The sequence below is a fragment of the Monodon monoceros genome, unplaced genomic scaffold, assembly GCF_005190385.1.
Source record: "Monodon monoceros isolate NGI ecotype Baffin Bay Population unplaced genomic scaffold, NGI_Narwhal_1 Super_Scaffold_20, whole genome shotgun sequence".
Lineage (NCBI taxonomy): Eukaryota > Metazoa > Chordata > Mammalia > Artiodactyla > Monodontidae > Monodon > Monodon monoceros.
Window position 1 is genome coordinate 45,634,348 of NW_021703777.1, and position 18,965 is coordinate 45,653,312.

The 18,965-nt window shown below is 38.4% G+C and overlaps 1 protein-coding gene across 1 annotated transcript in view; it reads left to right on the forward strand.

The window, feature by feature from the left end:
- The first annotated feature begins 5,924 nt into the window (after positions 1 to 5,924).
- The window catches only part of CCDC158 (coiled-coil domain containing 158), a 78,108-nt gene continuing 65,067 nt past the window's right edge, over positions 5,925 to 18,965 (forward strand). Inside the window, exons 1-5 of the mRNA XM_029236081.1 lie at positions 5,925 to 5,994; positions 12,332 to 12,549; positions 17,679 to 17,788; positions 17,902 to 18,229; positions 18,591 to 18,667. Of these exons, the coding sequence (XP_029091914.1) occupies positions 5,925 to 5,994; positions 12,332 to 12,549; positions 17,679 to 17,788; positions 17,902 to 18,229; positions 18,591 to 18,667 (803 nt within the window). The remainder of the gene's footprint in view (positions 5,995 to 12,331; positions 12,550 to 17,678; positions 17,789 to 17,901; positions 18,230 to 18,590; positions 18,668 to 18,965) is intronic.

Genomic DNA, 18,965 nt, shown 5'->3' on the forward strand with positions numbered 1-18,965 from the left:
TTCCATCATTTTGATGGTCCTTGCCTATATTTTTTTTAAGAATCAGGATTCTGATTCACTAATTTGATCTGTTGTTTTTCTGTTTTCTTCATTAATTTCTGCTTTTGTTTTTATTATTTCCTACCATGTGCTTTCTTTTGTTATACTTTTTCCCCCTACCTTTTTGTGTTAGAAATCTAATTCACTTATTATCATTCTTTTTTTAAAATTGAAATAGGTGTTTAAGGCTAGGAATTTTCCTCTTTGCATTTTTTTTTAAGTCTGTTGTTTATTTTATTTATTTTTTTTGGGGGGGGGCTCCGTTGGGTCTCCGTTGCTGTGCATGGGCTTTCTCTAGTTGCAGCGAGCAGGGGCTACTCTTCGTTGCGGTGCGCGGGCTTCTCGTTGCGGTGGCTTCTCTTGTTGCGGAGCATGGGCTCTAGGTGCGCGGGTTTCAGTAGTTGTGGCTCCCAGGCTCTAGAGCACAGGCTCAGTAGTTGTGGTGCATGGGCTTAGTTGCTCCGCGGCATATGGGATCTTCCTGGACGAGGGCTCGAACCCGTGTTCCCTGCATTGGCAGGCGGATTCTTAACCACTGCGCCACCAGGGAAGTCCCTGCATTGCTTTAATGTATCTCAGATTCTGATATGTAGTGCTTTCATTGTCATTATTTTTCAGAAATTTTTAAATTTCTGTTTATATTTCTCTTATCACATGAGTTATTTAATACAAGGCCTTTTAATTTCCAAGTGGAAAGGCCTTTTTGCTTTTGGGTTTTACTTTTATTTTTATTTTCTAGTTTTATTACATTGTGACCAGAGGTGGATGTTTGTAACATTTCTATTTATGGAAACTACTGATCTTTTATTTGTGCCCTAAAGTATGATTGGTTTTTGTGAATATTCCATGTGCACTTGAGAGGAAGGTATAGTCTCTATTATCAAAATGTAGTGTTCAATATATATCCAAAAAGTCTACCTTAGTGATTATTTCATCTAAATCTTTTATATCCTTACTTATTTTTTGGCCGCTTGACCTATCTCATACCGAGTGGCCTGTTAAAGTCTCTCATTATTACTGTGTTTCTAGTTCTTATTGCGTTTCCTGTAATTTATGTTTTATCTTAGTGGTTGCTGTGTTACATGGTACATGGAGTCAGAGGTATTATATCTTTACTGTGGAATGCAGCTTTTAACTTTAAGTGCCGTTTGTCTTATTTAATACTCTTTGGCTTGAGGACTACTTGGTCTGGTATCAGGATTTTAACCCATGCTTTTTAAAAAAATTTTATTGAAGTATATTTGTTTTACAGTGTTGTGTTAATTTCTGCTGTACAGCAAAGTGACTCAGTCATACACATATATATATATATATATATTCTTTTTCATATTCTTTTCCATTATGGTTTATCACAGAATATTGAGTATTGTGCTGTACAGTAGGACCTTGTTGTTTATCCATCCTATATATAATAGTTTGCATCTGCTTATCCCAAACTCTCAGTCCTTCCCTCCCCCACCTCCCTCCCCCTTGGCAACCAGGAGTCTGTTCTCTATTTCTGTGAGTCTGTTTCTGTTTCCTAGATATGTTCATTTGTGTCGTATTTTAGATTCCACATATAAGACATATGGTATTTGTCTTTCTCTTACTGACTTACTTTGCTTATTTGCTTATTATGATAAGCTTATTATGATAATCTCTAAGTCCATCCATGTTGCTACAAATGGCATTATTTCATTCTTTTTTATGGCTGAGTAATATTCCATTGTACATTGTATAGCATTGTATACCACGTCTTCTTTATCCATTCATCTGTCAAGGGACATTTAGGTTGTTTCCATGTTTCAGCTATTGTAAATAGTGCTGCTATGAACATAGGGGTGCAAGTATCTTTTTGAATTAGAATTTTGTCTGGGTACATGCCCGGGAGTAGGATTGCTGGATCATATGGCTACTCTATTTTTAGTTTTTTGAGGAACCTCTATACTGTTTTGCATAATGGCTGCACCAATTTACATCCCCACCAACAGCATAAGAGGGTTCCCTTTTCTCCACACCCTCTCCAACATTTATTATTTGTAGACTTTTTATTGATGGCTATTCTGACTGGTGTGAGGTGGTACCTCATTGTAGTTTAGATTTGTATATCTCTAATAATTAGCAATGATGAGCATCATTTCATGTGCATATTGGCCATCTGTATGTCTTCTGTGGAGAAATGTCTATTTAGGTCTTCTGCCCATTTTTCAATTGGGTTGTTTGTTTTTTTGTTATTGAATTGTATGAGCTGTTTATATATGTATTTTGAAAGTTAATCCCTTGTCTGTCGCATCATTTGCAAATATTTTCTCCCAGTCCATAGGTTGTCTTTTCGTTTTATTTGTGGTTTCATTTGCTGTGCAAAAGCTTATAAGTTTGATTAGGTCCCATTTGTTTATTTTTGCTTTTATTTCTATTGCTTTGGGAGACTGACCTAAGAAAACATTGGTACGATTTTTGTCAGAGAATGTTTTGCATATGTTCTCTTCTAGCAGTTTTATGATGTCATGTCTTATATTTAAGTCTTTAAGCCATTTTGAGTTTATTTTTGTGTATGGTGTGAAGATGTGTTCTAACTTCATTGATTTACCTGCAGTTGTCCAACTTTTCAACACCACTTGCTGAAGAGACTGTTTTTACCCCATTGTATATCCTTGCCTCCTTTGTCGAAGATTAATTGACCGTAGGTGTGTGGGTTTATTTCTGGGCTCTCTATTCTGTTCCATTGATCCATATGTTTGTTTGGCCAGTACCATGCTGTTTTGATTACTGTAGCTTTGTAGTATTGTCTGAAGTCAGGGTATGCCTCCTGCTTTGTTCTTTTTCCTCAGGATTGCTTGGGCAATTCTCTGTCTTTTATGGATCCATATAAATTTTTTGATTATTTGTTCTAGTTCTGTGAAAAATGCCATGGGTAATTTGATAGGGATCACATTAAATCTGCGGATTGCTTTGGGTAGTATGGCCAACCCATGCTTTCTTACTGCTTTAATTTGCCTAGCAAATCATTGTCCATCACTTTATTTGTAGTCTTTTTGAATCTATGCCTATTAGTGTCCTCTTGTGTACAGCACAGAGTTGAATTTTTTTAAGAGCCAATTTGAAAATACTTCTCTTTGAATAGGCAGGTTAAGTCCCTTCAGGTTTATTGATGTGACTGTTGTGTTTGGTCTAAATTCTGTCACAGTGTTATTATGTTACTATCTTCTGGTGTAATTACTGCAAGTATTATATTTACTGTGTTTATTTGGTGTTTCTTCTTTACTTTTTCTTTTTAAAATTCTTTTGTCACTTAAGAAGATTTGTATTTTTATTCTAGTGGTTACCTTTGCCTTAGTACTTTCTATACTGCACCTATAACCCCCTTTTTTTTCTTTCTTTACCTTTTGCTTTTTGTCAGTTTTAAATGGTACCTTTTACAACCAATGGCATTCTACTTTCCCTTTTTTTCTCTTTTCCCGTCTTTAGTTACATCTGTTCTCCATTGTCACACATATAATATTTATATGTTATTCTTCAGTGCCATTATCCCACCCATGTTTTAGTCTCAACTTTGCAACTGAATATTTAAATGTTCACCATCAGTCTTTTTTCAGTGCTCTGTCATCTTTTTTCTTTTTTTTCAAATGTTCATCTTTTTTCCCAAGTTTTATTTTGAAAAATTTAAAACCTAGAGAAAAACCAAGATTTTCACTAGTTGTTACCATTTGGCCACATTTGCTGGTCATCTGTTGGTTGGATGAAGCTTCACTCCCTCTAGTTGATTTCTCAGAAGGGGCACTTAATGTACAGTGTTCTGGTGCATTCAAAACTGCTTTTCTGTGCCTTTGAATCTTTTGAAGATCTTGGCTGGGTATAATATCCTTGGTTTAAATCGATGCTTTCTTTCCTTAGATTTCTTGAAAATGCTGCTCTTCTGTTGCCTTGCTTTGTATGTTGTTTTTGAATAATCTGATGCCATTCTAATCTTCTTGCCTTTGTATGTTATTTCATCTTTTTTGCCTGAAGGCCCTGAGGATTTTTTCATAATCTTTAAAGTCTTAACATGGTTTATTAGGATGTATTTCAGAGTTGATCATTCTTGGTCGATTTTCCCTAGTGTGAAAAATGTGTAGATTTGGATCTTCCTTTATTTATAGGAAGCTTCCTTAGATTATTTTAAATAATAGTTCTGTTTCATTTTTTTTTTGACTTTTTTCTTCAGGGACACCAATTATGTTCAACCTTCTTTGCCTGTCTTCCATTTCATTCACTTCCTCTCCCACCCTTTTTATTTCTTTATCTCAGTTTTCATTCTCTTGGTTGTTTTCCTGATTTTCTTCAATGCCTTTTATTAAGTTTACATTACAGTCTCTCCTCCCTGTGTACTTTGTAATTTGGTCTTCATTTCTGATATAATTTTGTCTTTTTCTTTTCTTTCTTTCCTTACTTTAATCAACTCTCATTTCATTTCTTCCTGATTTTTTGCTTTTTTCATTGTTTCTTGTCCACTTCTGTTCTTACATTTACAATTCTCATTCAAGGGTGACTTTTAATCACCCCCAAATGCTTGCTTGAGAATATTTAGTTCAGTTTGGAGTGTTGTGTTACAATTTTCTTTGACTTCATGTTTGTTGGCGGGGAGGGTATGGGGGGGACTCTTCATAGGCAAAAAAGAGTTTATCCACATTTTCTGACATTTTGTTGTAGTTTTGTATGGATGTGTTCTACTTTTATCTATTTTTATTCATTTAGTGGACAGGATTCCTTGTCTGAGAGAGCCGTCTTCTACGTGTTCCCTTTTATGGATGGTGGTGGGGGCGTTGGGTGGGAAGGGTAGAAGGAGCACTGGCATATCTTGCTTCTTTTTGTTTCTGCTGGTTCCTGAATTTTCCCCTCTCATTTCCTTCTTCCCTTTACTGCCATGTCTCCATATCTGATTGTCCCCCAGAAACATTCTTCTCTGAGGCTGACACTCCTGGCGCCCACCCACTTTCAAGCCCTTACTGCATAGCCAGGGCTACAGACTATCATGTTCCATCCTGTGCTTAGTAACCTGGCCTTTCTTCTTCACTTTCTAGGGTGACTCTGTGCTTCCTCTCAGTCCTCTACTCCTTTTCAGTCTTTTCAGGCTCTCCTTTCCTGTTGTCCATACTCATAGGCCTGCAGTACTGGTTGGTAGAACATGGGAGAACTTTTCGAAAAAAATTTCCCTCTCCTTACAGACAATTTGAAGGCTGTGGTATTCTCTGTCTTCTGGGAATGCTGAAGGCTTGGAGCCCATGTGCTTTTATTTATTTGTCGTTCTTGTTGACTTTATGGGTATTCAGAGGATGAGGAGGAGATTTGGAATCAGGCCCCCAGTGTTTTCCAAACCCAGAAGACCCCTCTTGGCCTAATCTAAAATTATGAGCACTGTTTGATATCAAAGAAGTTTTTACCTTTTATTAATGATTTCTAATTTGCTGATTTGTGATCTCTTTTCCTAATTTGTGGCTTTTTACTGAGGAATTGTCTTCTTCCATTATTTGACAATGTAACGTGATGAGAGAGACTTAAGAAGAGGAAAAACTCTGCCCCAAATCAGAGTGCTAATAATCATAATAATTAAAGTGTTAGTTTTTTATTTTTAGATTGTCTCTAATAAGCCACTTGGCCTTTAAAATCAATAAGTTTTACAGTAAGATTCTCTTTACTTATTAATGTTAGATAATACTAAAATATTTCTGTGTAAATATTTTCCTGGTGAAAAACTGCTATTAAATTTCAAATGTGAATATAGTCAGTTCCTCCTCTATGAACGTTTTTCATGTAATACCTTATTAATAAAGATCGAATCCCTGTCTTTTATAGATAAGAACTAAAAGAACTAAATAGGGAAGCATTCATATTTCAAGATCTCTAAGAAGAGGTAGCAAATATTTAATATGGAACAAAAACCTTGTGAATCAAATAATGAGGATCTTTTATCAAGTAGTGGCCTTACATCCAATGCAGGTACGTGTTTTTTATAAAACAAAATGGGAAAAAAATTAGAACTAAGCAGTCTTCGTAATATTCATTCAAGCTGCTATTTTTTCAGTATGTTTTGATGTTAACTGTGCAAGGCACAGACCTTGTTCATGAATGTTTACCAGATTATTTATAATTCTGCTTTATAAGGAAGAAATTGTTTAGTCTTTTAAAAATAGCATATCTATTTTTTAGCATGTGTTTACATTATTTTTTGGTTTGAAGATTGTTTTCAAGTTGAGGAACTTGAAAACAATGCCATGCACATTGCAATGCCATTGCACATGAAAACATGCACATGCCATGTTTCTCTAAATGCCTCCCTTCTCTTCCTCGGTCTGCTCTAAGCCCAAATTCTGCATCATTGTGACTTCTTTTCTCTCACACCCCCCGCCCCCCCATCCAGTCAGGTACCAAGTCCTGCTTTCTCTATTCTCAGAAATGTGTCTTGAGTGCATTTTCTCTCTCCATTCCCATGACTGCTGTCCTAGTTCAGGCCCCCCATCAACTCTGATGAAAATTATTTCAGTCAACAGATAGCAGGCAGGAAAACAGAAACAGTAGGAATAAATAGGTGACATTTAATACAGGGAATTGACAACACAGGTGTTGAAAGAGCTGAGAAGGCTCAGAGATGAGCCACTGTAGGAAGCTGCTACCAGCTTTGGGGCTAGAAGGACCCTGAGAATGGGAACTGTCATAAGGCGTAGGTACAAGCAGGAGCTAGAGCCATGGGGACGGCTGCCTGTGGGAGCTGAAGCCACCCCTCACTGCCACAAGCCTGTCAGAGGCAGGAGAGAGGAGCAGTCCCTTAGCTTCTCCCTTCCTCTGGCCTTCTGGTCTTTTGCCGGTACCTCCCACTGCGAACCGTCTTGGAAACAAGTTGGGAACGGGGCCTAGGAAAAAAAGTTCTCTACAACACACAGCAGAATAGGGGCAGGACAGAGAATGGATTATCTAGCAGTCAGGCAGGTGACCTGCACAGCCCTAACTGCTTTCCCTGTCACGTCTGTCTCATCTGAAAGAATGCAGCCAGAGTTTATTCTCAGTTACAGGTGTTGTTTCACCGTTTCTAAGCGCAGTGAAACAGTGCTGAAAAACTTTTATTTTGGCACCTTTATTTTGTAAAAGCTTCTGCTCCTTAGGATGCTTATGCCATTGTCACCTCCATCCTACTATACCCATCAACCCTGCTCACCTCCCCACCTACACGATATCGCTCATCCTCAGGGACATGGGCACTTAGCTCATGGGCTGTCTCTCCCTCCCCAGGCACATCATCATCCCGTAATACCATCGCCCTCATGGACGACCCATCTAAGATCTTAGACTCAGGGCTTCTCCACCTTTTTAGTTCTAATTGTTTTGACCTGTACTCTAGCTACTCACTTTCCTATCTTGGATCTTATTGCCAAGAACGGTTGGACTTCTGGAATCCAGCCTGCTATCTTCTAGCACTCTCACTCTCTTATTCCTGCAACACTTATTTTTCTGCCTCATGAAGGTAGTGGTTCTCAACCATGGCTCCACGTGAAAATCACTTTTTGAGACTTTAAACTTTTAAATGGCTTAGAACCACACCTAGAGAGGCTAATTCGGGAGATCTGGAATGGGGCTTGGGCACCACTGGTTTTGTTTTTTTTTTTTTAAAGCTCTCCTTGTGTTCCTGGTTTACAACAAGGGCTGAGAACAGCTGCTCTACCTTCTGCTATTTTCTCCTAAACTATCCACCTCTTCCTATCTTCACTTTCTTTATCGCTTGCCAGTATCCTCAACTTCCTCTTTCTCTTATTCTTCTTTGCACTCTTACAGGAGAATCCCAGTCCTTTCAGGCTGACTGCCTTTTCCATTTTTGTCCTGGGCTGCTGGAAGAAAATACACAAATGTGGATTTTCCACCAATTTGCCACTTGAGAGTCATAGTTTGCCACCTCAGCTGGGCCCCCGAGGCTGCTGAGGAATCTTTCTCTTAATCTTAGCCAGTTCTGTCTCTAATTTCTCACCACACTTGTTTCAAAATTACACCATCCTCAAGCCCCTCACTCTGCCACCGTCTTCCTCACTCTCAGATGACGTCATTTCCTGACTTGCAGAGAAAATACGCCATTCGGCTGGCATTCTCCTACCCTCTCCTCTGCTGCCCCTAAGACTCACTGTTCTTCACAGTCCGTGCCTCTTCATAGCTCCGTGGAGGAGGTACCCTCCTAATTTGCTACTCATGCTTTAATTCCCACCCCCGCTCGCAGCAGCTCAGTCTCCTCGGAGGTTTGGCTCCAGGATCTCTGCAGAGTCCTGGGCCCCACTCACTCCGATACCTTCAGTCCCTCTCTCTCCGTTTGCACTTATCCATCAAAGTAAACATGCTAAATCTCTCCAAGCCTAAAACCACTAACAAGGAAATATAACAAACCAAAACAACAAAAATGAAAACCTCTCCTCAACCTGCGCCTTCCGTGCCCCTTCTTCCTTCACAGCTGTGCCGTCTGAAAGACAAGTCTGTGTTCACGTGTCCACATCTTCACCATCCATTCACTCTGTGAACCACTGCCTTAGGACTTTTGAACCTAGTATTCCAATGAAAGCACTCTGGCCATAATGACTAGATTTTCTCTTTTTTGCCAAATGCAGTGAACTCTTCCCCCTGCCCAACATTTTATTTCGAATTTTTTCAAAATGGTCGAACAATTGAAAAAATAGTACGTTGAATACATTAAATACCCTTCAACTGATGCACCAGTTGTCAGCATTTTATCATATTTGCTTTATCTCTATGCCTACAATTTATATTTCGTTCTGCTGAAGTTGAAGGCATCATTATTCATGCCTCAAAACCAGAATGTGCATCTCCTTAGAAAAAGGATGATTTCCTACATTGCCACATCATTGTATCTGAGAAGATTACTGTCGATGCAGTTATCATCTAATTCATATTCATATTTAAATTTCCCCAGTTGTTCCAAAAAAAGTTTTACTTAGTGTTTTAAAAAAATCTAAGATCAAAGATCATGCACTGTATTTGGTTGTTTGGTCTCTTTATTCTCTTTAAATCTGTAACCATCCTCCCTCCTTTTGTTGTTGTTGTTTCTCATAGCATTTTCCTTAAGAGTCCAGACCAGTTGTATTGTAGAATGTTCCACATTCTAGATTTTTTCTGATTGTTGCTCATGTTTAGATTCAGATGAAACTCATTTGGCAAGAGTTTTACATAGGTGACAATTTATACTTTTACATCATACTTTAGGGAACACATAATGCCAGATCCTGCTAATTTAGAGTCATATTTTCTCCTTTACAATAAATAAGTAACCTATAGGATGGCCCTTTGAGACCTTGTGAATATCCTAGTACTAAATAACCTTCCATTCAGTGGTTTTAGCGTCAATTGAAGATCCTTGCCTGAATCAGTTATTACATTGATGATTTCTAATTTTTTTTTTTTTTTTTTTTTTTTTTTTGCGGTACGCGGACCTCTCACTGTTGTGGCCTCTCTCGCTGCGGAGCACAGGCTCCGGACGCGCAGGCTCAGCGGCCATGGCTCACGGGACCAGCCGCTCCGCGGCATGTGGGATCTTCCCGGACCGGGGCATGAACCCGGTCCCCTGTATCGGCAGGTGGACTCTCAACCACTGCGCCACCAGGGAAGCCCGATGATTTCTAATTTTACCATAGTTATTAGCATACATTTTTCAGGAAAGAAAAACTTTTATTATTATCACTCTAGATACATAGGTTGTTTTTAATTCACAGTGCTATAATGTATTGTTGTCACTGTTGTTTTGATGCTCAGTTGTACCAAATTTGGCCAGCCCCTTTAAGCCAATTCTGTGTCTTTTTAAAACATGGCCCACTTCATTACTTTCTGGCACATCAGAATGTTCCAGGCTGTACTTTTCCTCCTGTTCCAGCAGACCCGGAATCAGCTATTCACTAAAGAGCCCTGGTTCCTTCTAGTAGGAAATAGTATTCACACACCAAGATCTCGTGTGCTTATTGCTACTGAAGTGTCACTGTGTCTAGGAGTGCTCAGTGTCTAAAGCTTGGAATTAGATTTTTTTCCCTTAAGTTCACACCGGTAATTCTCAAATCCAGTACCACAGAGTTCTTCCTCATCTTCCCCCCATTCCATATCTGTATTTCCCTTACAGTGAAAACTCAAGTTTCCAACAACTTCAGTGTGTTTACTTGTTTTCTCTCTTACACGGTACACACAAAATTGTTTCAGAATTGTAACGACACCTGTTATATTAACAGCTTACCTGCTAAGTTAAGTTCATGTGCAGTCAGGGTACTGTGTTCTAAAGTTATTTGAAAGGAGCTATTTTCTCTGTGAGGTTATGTTATCAACTTACTGTACACTTAGGTTTATTGTTTTCTGTTAGTTTTCAATTTTATTTTTTGAATATGTATAACATGTATATGGCTCAAAAGTGAAAACTTTATAAAAAGGTGTATTCAGTAGAGTCTTGCTGCCATCCCTATCTTTTCCATTCTATTTCCACCCATCCCTGTACTCCTATAGATAGCTGTTTTCATGAGATTCTGTCTTATTGTTCCAGTGTTTCTTTTGTGCAAAATTAAGCAAATGCCACACATACACACATATCCATATATGTACATACATATACACGTACACATACACTCTTGTTTCTCCTTTCTTACAAAGAAGAGGGAAATTAACCTCCACCTATTTAAGGGAGGAGTAGCAAAGAATATGTGGACATATTTTAAAACCACTGCAAGTTTACTTTCTGGTCACAGATTATCTATATTTCTCTCACATGCAAAATATATTCACTTTCCTAAGAAAGCCCCTAATAGCCTGATCACACTACAGCACTCACTGAGAGGCCAGAATACCTTTACCTAAATTAGATTCAAGTATGGATGAAACTCCTTAATTGTAATCCCTTAAATACAGCTCCTTGAGTAGAGTTCCTCATTCTCTGAAGACTTGTGACACCCAACATGCAATGGTAGCCAGGCGCAAGATAACCACTGTCCACTCCTATTGAGGAAGCAGTAAACAGGAAGCACATATGTCTGGAAGCACATATGCACACAGTTCTGCAATCCAGCTGGGCACAGGCTGACCACTCAGGACTAGCTGATGGATTAGGACCCAGGCCTGGGGATAAGTCTCCATGGTTCCTGGCACCATCCACTGGACTCTTGGGTCTGACTCTGAGTTCTCCTCCCTTTTGCATGAAAGGTAGCATATGTTTCCAGCTGGGTGGCTTTTTTCAGCCTGCTTGTAGAAAAGCCTCTCTCCATCTCATACTGTCTCTGTCCCTCAGTTCAAGCCAGCGGTGGTTCTTGAAAATCTTCGTGTGTCTTCTGTGACTCTTACTGGGTTTTACCTCCTTTGTCTTCCTTTTAAATGTGAATATTTCCTCAGAGTGCTCTGCTTGATCCTCTTCTCTTTTCACTCTGTACGCTGCCCCTAGATGATCCCCTTGACTCCAGGGATTCATTAGAACTTATATGCTGATGATTGCCAGAAGCTTATCTCTAAAGTAAAACACTCTCCCAGACTTCAAGTCCATGTACAGTATTTGCAAATCAACATCGTTACTTGGACGTTGCTGAAGCCGGAAACTAAAGAGAAATCTTTGATGTCTCCCTCTCTCTTACTTACCACATATACTTCTTAAATTCATGCCCTTGTTTCTGTCTCTGCTGTCTCTGCTTTAGGGCAGACCCTTGCCATGTCTTGCCTGAACTGTTGAAAGCCGCCTTCTACTTTGAGTTTCTACCTTCATTTTTATCCCCATCCAATGCATTCTCTACACTGAAGCCAGAGAGCCTTTTCAGAACGCAAGTGTAGTTGTATTACCCCTATCTTCAAGTCCTTTAATGATTCCCTAGAGCTTTCACAGTGAAATCCAAATTTCTTGGCATGACCACAAGGCCCTTCGTGATATGTCCTACATTTTCATTCTCATATCTGGCCACTACTTCCTTTCACCCATAGTATGCCGCGCTGCTTCAAGACCCCTCGCCAATAATGATGGTGTTCCCACTGCCTGGAATGCTCTTCCTCTTCTCCTGTCTTCCAGACTAGTTACTTCTTACTCATAGACGCTTCAAGACTAATTCAAGTATCACTTGATCACTGTCAAGTAAAACTCCCCCTCCTCCCTAACCTGTTCCTCCTTTTTACCGTGTGCTCTTCTCTCTCAGAGACACTCTCACTTTTCTGTTTTCCCCATGAGACCTTGAGCTCCTTCAGGGTTCAATAAGGGAATCTACCTGGGATAATGTTTGCCACAAAATTATTTTATTATTAAGTTAATTAATTGGTTAATTAATTATTTAATATTTAGGCTCTTCAGGTTCATTTTTTATGTCATCTATTCGTGGATCAATAATTGAAAACACATCTTCAACTGGGACTTTGACACAAATCCCTTTTTTCCCTAAATATGAAGTGGAACTTGATTCTCACAGAAAAGTCATTCCTTACCCTGGAAAGGAACACATTGAACGTGTTTTGGAAGAATATTCACATCAAGTCAAAGATTTGCAGAGAAGACTAAATGAAGTGAGTTACATTCTTTTCCTCCAGTATCTGATACCATTTTGGGGAGACAGTGAGGCACAGAGCTTTGGAATAGAACCCAAACTTTCTGGAAAAAAAACTTAGTAATGGATTCATGGGACTTCCCTGGTGGTGCAGTAGTTAAGAATTCACCCCCCAATGTAGGGGACATGGGTTCGATCCCTGGTCAGGGAACTAAATCCCAAATGCATACCACAACTAAGAGTTTGCATGCCACAGCTAAGGAGCTCACCGGCCGCAGCTAACACCCAGCACAAAATCACCAAAAATAAATAAACAAAATTTAAAAAAATAATAATAATGGATTCATTGGTTAAACTTGTTAATTTGGCCTATGCCTTCTGTTTCACTATTAAAAATTGGACTGGTGAAAAGTCTGCACACCCATTTGTCTTTTGTTAATAATAAGTCATAATGCCTTGTCTTAATGGTGTAATTTTTTTCCAGTTTTATTGAGCTATAATCAACATACAGCACTGCATAAGTTTAAGGTGTACAACATAATGAATTGACTTACATATATCATGAAATCATGACCACAGTAAATCTACTTAACATTTATCATCTCATATAGATAAAAAGAAAAAACATTTTTTTCCTAGTCATAAGAACTCTTAGGATTACTCTCTTAACAACTTTCATATATACCATACAACAGTGTTAATTGTAGTCATCATGTTGTACATTACATCCCCGGTACTTACGTTGTACCTTTTGATCACCTTCATCCAGTTCCCCCTCTCCCCACATCCCTGTTTGGTAACCACAAGTCTGATCTCTTTCTGTGTAAGTTTTTTTGGTATTTTGTTTTTTAGATTCCACATGTAAGTGAGATCATATGATACTTGTGTTTCTCTGTCTGACGTATTTCACTTAGCATAATGCCCTCGGTGTCCATCCATGTTGTCGTAAATGGCAGGATTTCCTCCTTTTTGTGGCTGAATAATATTCCATTGTGTGTGTGTGTATATATACACACACATACATACCTCAACTTCTTTATCCATTCGTCTGTCAGGAGACACTTAGGTTGTTTCCATGTCTTGGCTATTATAAAGCATGCTGCTATGAACATGGGGGTATCACTTCGACATAGTGTTTTCATTTCCTTTGGCTATATTTCCAGAAGTGGAATTGCTGGATCATATGTTAGTTCTCTTCTTGACTTTTTGAGGATCCTCCATACTGTTTTCTGTAGTGGCTGCACCAGTTTTTTATAATCCCATCAGCAGTATACGAAGGTTCCCTTCTCTCCACATTCTCGCCAGCATTTGTTATCTCTTGCCTTTTTGATGTTAGCCATTCCAGCAGGTGTGAGGTGATATCTCATTGTGGTTTTGATTTGCATTTTCCTAGTGATTAGTGGTATTGAGCATCTTTTCATGTACCTGTTGGTCATTCGTGTATCTTCTTTGGAAAAATGTCTATTCGGATCCTTTGCCCATTTTTAGTTAGATTATTTGGATTTTTGCTATTGAGTTGTATGAGTTCTTTATATATTTTGGATGTTAACCCCTTATCAGATATAGGATGTGCAAATACCATTTTTTTCCCAATCCATAGGTTGTCGTTTTCATTTTGTTAATTGTTTCTTTTGCTGTGCTCTTGGTGTAATCTTAGTGAAACTTGAATTGCTCAAAATGTTATAATTAATGACATTCATCTATAATTATAATTAGTAATTGGTTCAGGCCTGCTGTCCTGCTTTCATGATACCTGGTTTTTCTTTACAAAGCAGTTGGTAGGGGGTCGGTTTTTAGATGTATGTGTATACACGATAGCTAAGTAGTGTATAGAAGTTATTTGATAAAAATTTCGAGTGGACCTTGTGTAGAATCAAGCTGGCTTTAGTCAGCTTTACAGCTGCATGTTGGATCCTGATAGTCTACAGCCTAGAAGTCAAACTTATACAAAGGGCTTTGTGATCGAATTTTTTTCGCTGTACATTTTAGCCTCTTCGGCTACCTGTTCCCTATATGTACCCTCCATTCTAGCCGTATCACTCTTCCCTGGATGTGCCATTCTGTTCTAGACCTTCATGCCTTTGCCCAAGTCATTTCCTCTTCTCTGCCTGTCTACCTGTTAAATTCTTATTATCCATCAAGACTCAGCTCAAGCATTTCCTTCTCTGAAGCCTCTCCTCTAGACACAAGTAGGTGTGTTCCCCTCTGTACACTTGCTGCTCTTCATACACACGTCTATTGTAGTATTTAGTACGTTTTATTATATTTATTAATGGACTGTTCTACTTCATCAGAATGTGTGAGCACTTAAAAAAAAACTACAAATTTATTAAGTGCTGAAAATGAGATACCATTGTATTATGTAGAGGGGATGCAAAGATGAATAAGATAGGACTCATAAGGAGTTCATAGTCTTGAAGGGGGCCTGGCATATAAACATGTAATGAGAATAGTTTATGAGAAGTGCACTAAAGAGATGGATTGATGATCGATAGATAGAAAGATAGATGAAGCACAGAGGTACCAATGAGGAAAAGAAGCAATGTCAGTTAATTTTCCAAGTCTATCCTCTGGCGGAGTATGTGACACTTGACTGGCTCCCAATAAATTAGTTAAATCAGTAAATAAATAACAGGGCTATTTGGGTACTTATAATATTTATCAGAAACCTCCTATGTAACAGATATTATGCTAGGTACTGGATATATAAAACTGGAAAAGGTGTGGTCCTTTTTATGTACACATTTACAGTCTTATAGCCGAGATATTTAAAATAGAAAATGATAGTAACAGGACATGTATGCTACAGTAGGGGTAAGCGGTGATGCTAAATCTAATCAATGCTTTACATTCCTTATCTTACTTGACTTTCCAACAACATTTGACACACATGACAATTCTCTTCCTCTTGAAGTGCTCTTTTCTCTTAGGTCTCATGGAAACACACTCTCCTGATGTTCCTCCAGCTCATTCTTTTTCAGTTTCTTATTCCAGCAAAACCCTCCATAGACAGTAATAGTGATTCCCATAGCTTCTGTTGCCATGTACATGTAAGTGAGTGTTCAGTTTACATTTCTGGTCAGACCTCTTAAGTGGTCTCCACACCAGTTAGTGTACCTGTGTTCCTACTGGATATTTCTACTTGAAATGTTTCTCAGGCTCCATAAACTCAACATACCTGATCTTTCCCCCAAACCTTTCTTCTAGCTGTATATGGTGCCACATTTATATTGTTGCACAGGGCAAAAACCTGATTCATTCCTGATACCTCTTCATTTTCCCTGACATCCAGCCACTTTACTACCAAGTCCATCCAGTGTACCACATATATATTTCTCAAATATGGAAATGTTTTCATTTCCACTGTTAACCATACAAAGTTCAGACTACTCCCGCCATTCACCTGGACTATTAGAAAAGAAGGTAAAGGATCTTACCTTATATTGACTATATAAACATTGTCAACTGCAGAATTAGGTAGTAACCTATTATATTTCCTTTCCTGTGTAATGTTTGTTTTTCCTGTGGTTCCTAATTGCCTTGCTTTTTCCTTATACTGTTGATATTTACCTTTATCATATCCTCATTAAAAAATTATTATATAGGTTTTCTATCAAACCTCCTTTAACCCAGGACCCTTTAGGAGTTCTTCTGTCTAGTCTCGATGAGTTTCTTCTTAGGTCTGCTGTATAGATACTTTCTTGGGATTCCTATCACTGCTTTCCTGGTTGAATTCATGATTTCCAGGATTCACTGTTTTCTCTTTTCCTCTTTCTTGATTTATTTCTTCATTTAGTCAAAACACATCTTTAGAAACTTTTAAGAAGAAGTATATGGGACATACATTATATGAATTTTTTCATTCTGATAATGACTTAAGCTGGATACAGCTGAAAGTTATTTTCTCTCAGTCCTTTGAAAATATTGTGTGCCCTTGCACAGACTGAGAAGATGTCTATCTGATTCTTGTTCCTTTGTAGATGATATGTTTTTACTTAATTGGGGTTCACCTTTGGAAACTTTAGGGTCTTTATCTCTGAAATTCCACCATGATGTTCTTAAGTGTGGATTTTTGTTTTTTCCTTCCCTGTGCTAGTACCAAAAGGGACTCAGTGGACCCATTTGGCCTGCAGATTTGTGCCCTTCAGCTTTGAGGAATTCAGGTTTTTTTGGTTTCTTTTTTCTTTGATAGTTTTTTTCTGTTTTCTCAATTCTCTCTTTCTGAAGCTCCTGTTAGTCAGATATTAGCTCCTAGCTTGAACCTCTAAATCTCTTACCTTTTCTTTCAAAATTTTTGTCTACTTTTTTACTTTTGGGGTGCATTTCAACCATATTTTTAATTTCCAAGAGCTCTCTCTTCTCCTCTGATCACTTCTCTGACACAGTGTCCTGTTCTTACTTTACAGCAAAAATGTCTTTCAAATTTCTCTGCAATACAAGTTTTTGGAAGTGTTCTTCCACTGTTGCATTATCTCTTTTTGTTTCTTTGGATCTTTTTTCCTGAGTATTTGCTCATTTGTTTAATCTTGGTCTCTTTTTTATTTTGTAATCTTCCTTCAAGTGTTCAGTGGTTTTTGGCTTTTTGTTCATACTCAAGAATGAACAGTAAAAAAACTGATGGCAGTCTCCCTGGGGGCAGAACTTGATGGCTTTACTTTGGTATAATTAGGTGGGGCATCAGCCATTGTGCTGGGAGATCTCTCAGTGCCTGATTTTGAGATCTTTGTGAATTTCTTTGTAGTAGAACACCTTGATTTTTGAATGGTAGTTGTCTGCTGCCAAGTTTTTTAAGTCAGTTGGAGGTAGAGGTTGACTTTTCTATATACACAATTTCCACCAATTCTCATGTCCTCGGGAATAGAGTTTATTTCTATCTCTGTCTTGAACCAGAGTCAGATTTGTTCTAGGAACGGTGTTTTGGTTGTAACGTGAATGGATTGAAAGAGGACAAGGTTGAGACAGTGAGACTAAGGTATTCAAAAAACCTAGGTGAGAAATGATTAATTAGGCCCCGAACAATGGTGAAGGGGGAAGGAAGTACACATAAAAATAAATCATTGATATATAGATTTTTGGAAATTATTAGCTATAAGGAAATACGTTCCTCTAATGAAAACTAATTTTCAGGACTTTTTTTTTTTTTTTCAGAGCAATGAATTGCATGAGAAACAAACATTTTACTTAAGACAGTCAGTCATTGGTTTGCAAACAAAACTTCAAGAGATGCAGATGGAGAGAGATGCCATGGCTGACATCAGGTTGGGATTCGTTACCTGAAATTATCTTAAGGTTTTACTCCTTGTAGTGTAAAATCACTTGTGTGAATCTGAGTTTTATCAGTATTATTTCTTCTCTTTCATTTATTTCCTAGACGAAGAGAGAGTCAGTCCCAGGAGGATTTAAGAAATCAGCTTCAAAATACCGTTCATGAACTTGAAGCTGCCAAATGCCTTAAGGATGATATGCTGAAAGATAGCAACACACAGATAGAGCAGCTAAGAAAGATGATGCTTAGTCATGAGGGAGTGCTTCAAGAAATTCGATCAGTCCTAGTTGACTTTGAAGAAGCCTCAGGCAAGAAAATATATGACCATGACAGCATGTCTACCATCCACTTCCGCAGCATGGGCTCAGCTATTAGTAAAATCCTAAGAGAATTAGACACAGAGATTTCTTATCTTAAAGGGAGGATATTTCCAGTAAGTGGTGAGAACACTACATCAATACTGTATTAAAATTCATTAAGACAATAGTATTAGGCATATAATTTTTGAAACTCTTCAAAGTAAGCCAAGTTCTCATTTTTGGTCTCTAAAATAGCAGAAGTTACTTCCACAATGATCTTTGTTAATAGTGGGAACTAACTCGACTTATCTGTATAGTTACGTGAGAGTATAGCCAGTGTAAAAGATCTAATAAAATACAGCGATAGAATGTATCTGATTTTAGCATTGCTTCTGTTTGCATCTTTCTAAGGCATTCCTTTTGTTGGAAAATCTCTAAATTTTCCAAGCTTTAGATTTACCAATTCCTAAATCAGTATCTCTTTTTTATAACCAGGTAGAGGATCAGCTTGAAACACTGAAATCTGAATCACAGAACAAAATAGAACTACTACTTCAACAACATCAAAATAGGTAGGTTTCTGAGGTATAGAACAGGGGTCTCCAACCCCTGGGCCACGGACTGATAGTGGTCTGTGGCCTGTTAGGAACTGGGCTGCACAGCAGGAGGTGAGTGGTTGTGAGCGAGTGAAGCTTCATTTGTATTTACAGCCGCTCCCCATGGCTCGCATTACCGCCTGAGCCCCACCTCCTGTCAGATCTGCCGTGGCATTAGATTCTCATGGGAGCGCAAACCCTGCTGTGAACTACGCATGCGAGAGATCTAGGTTGCATGCTCCTTGTGAGAATCTAATGCCTGATGATCTGAGGT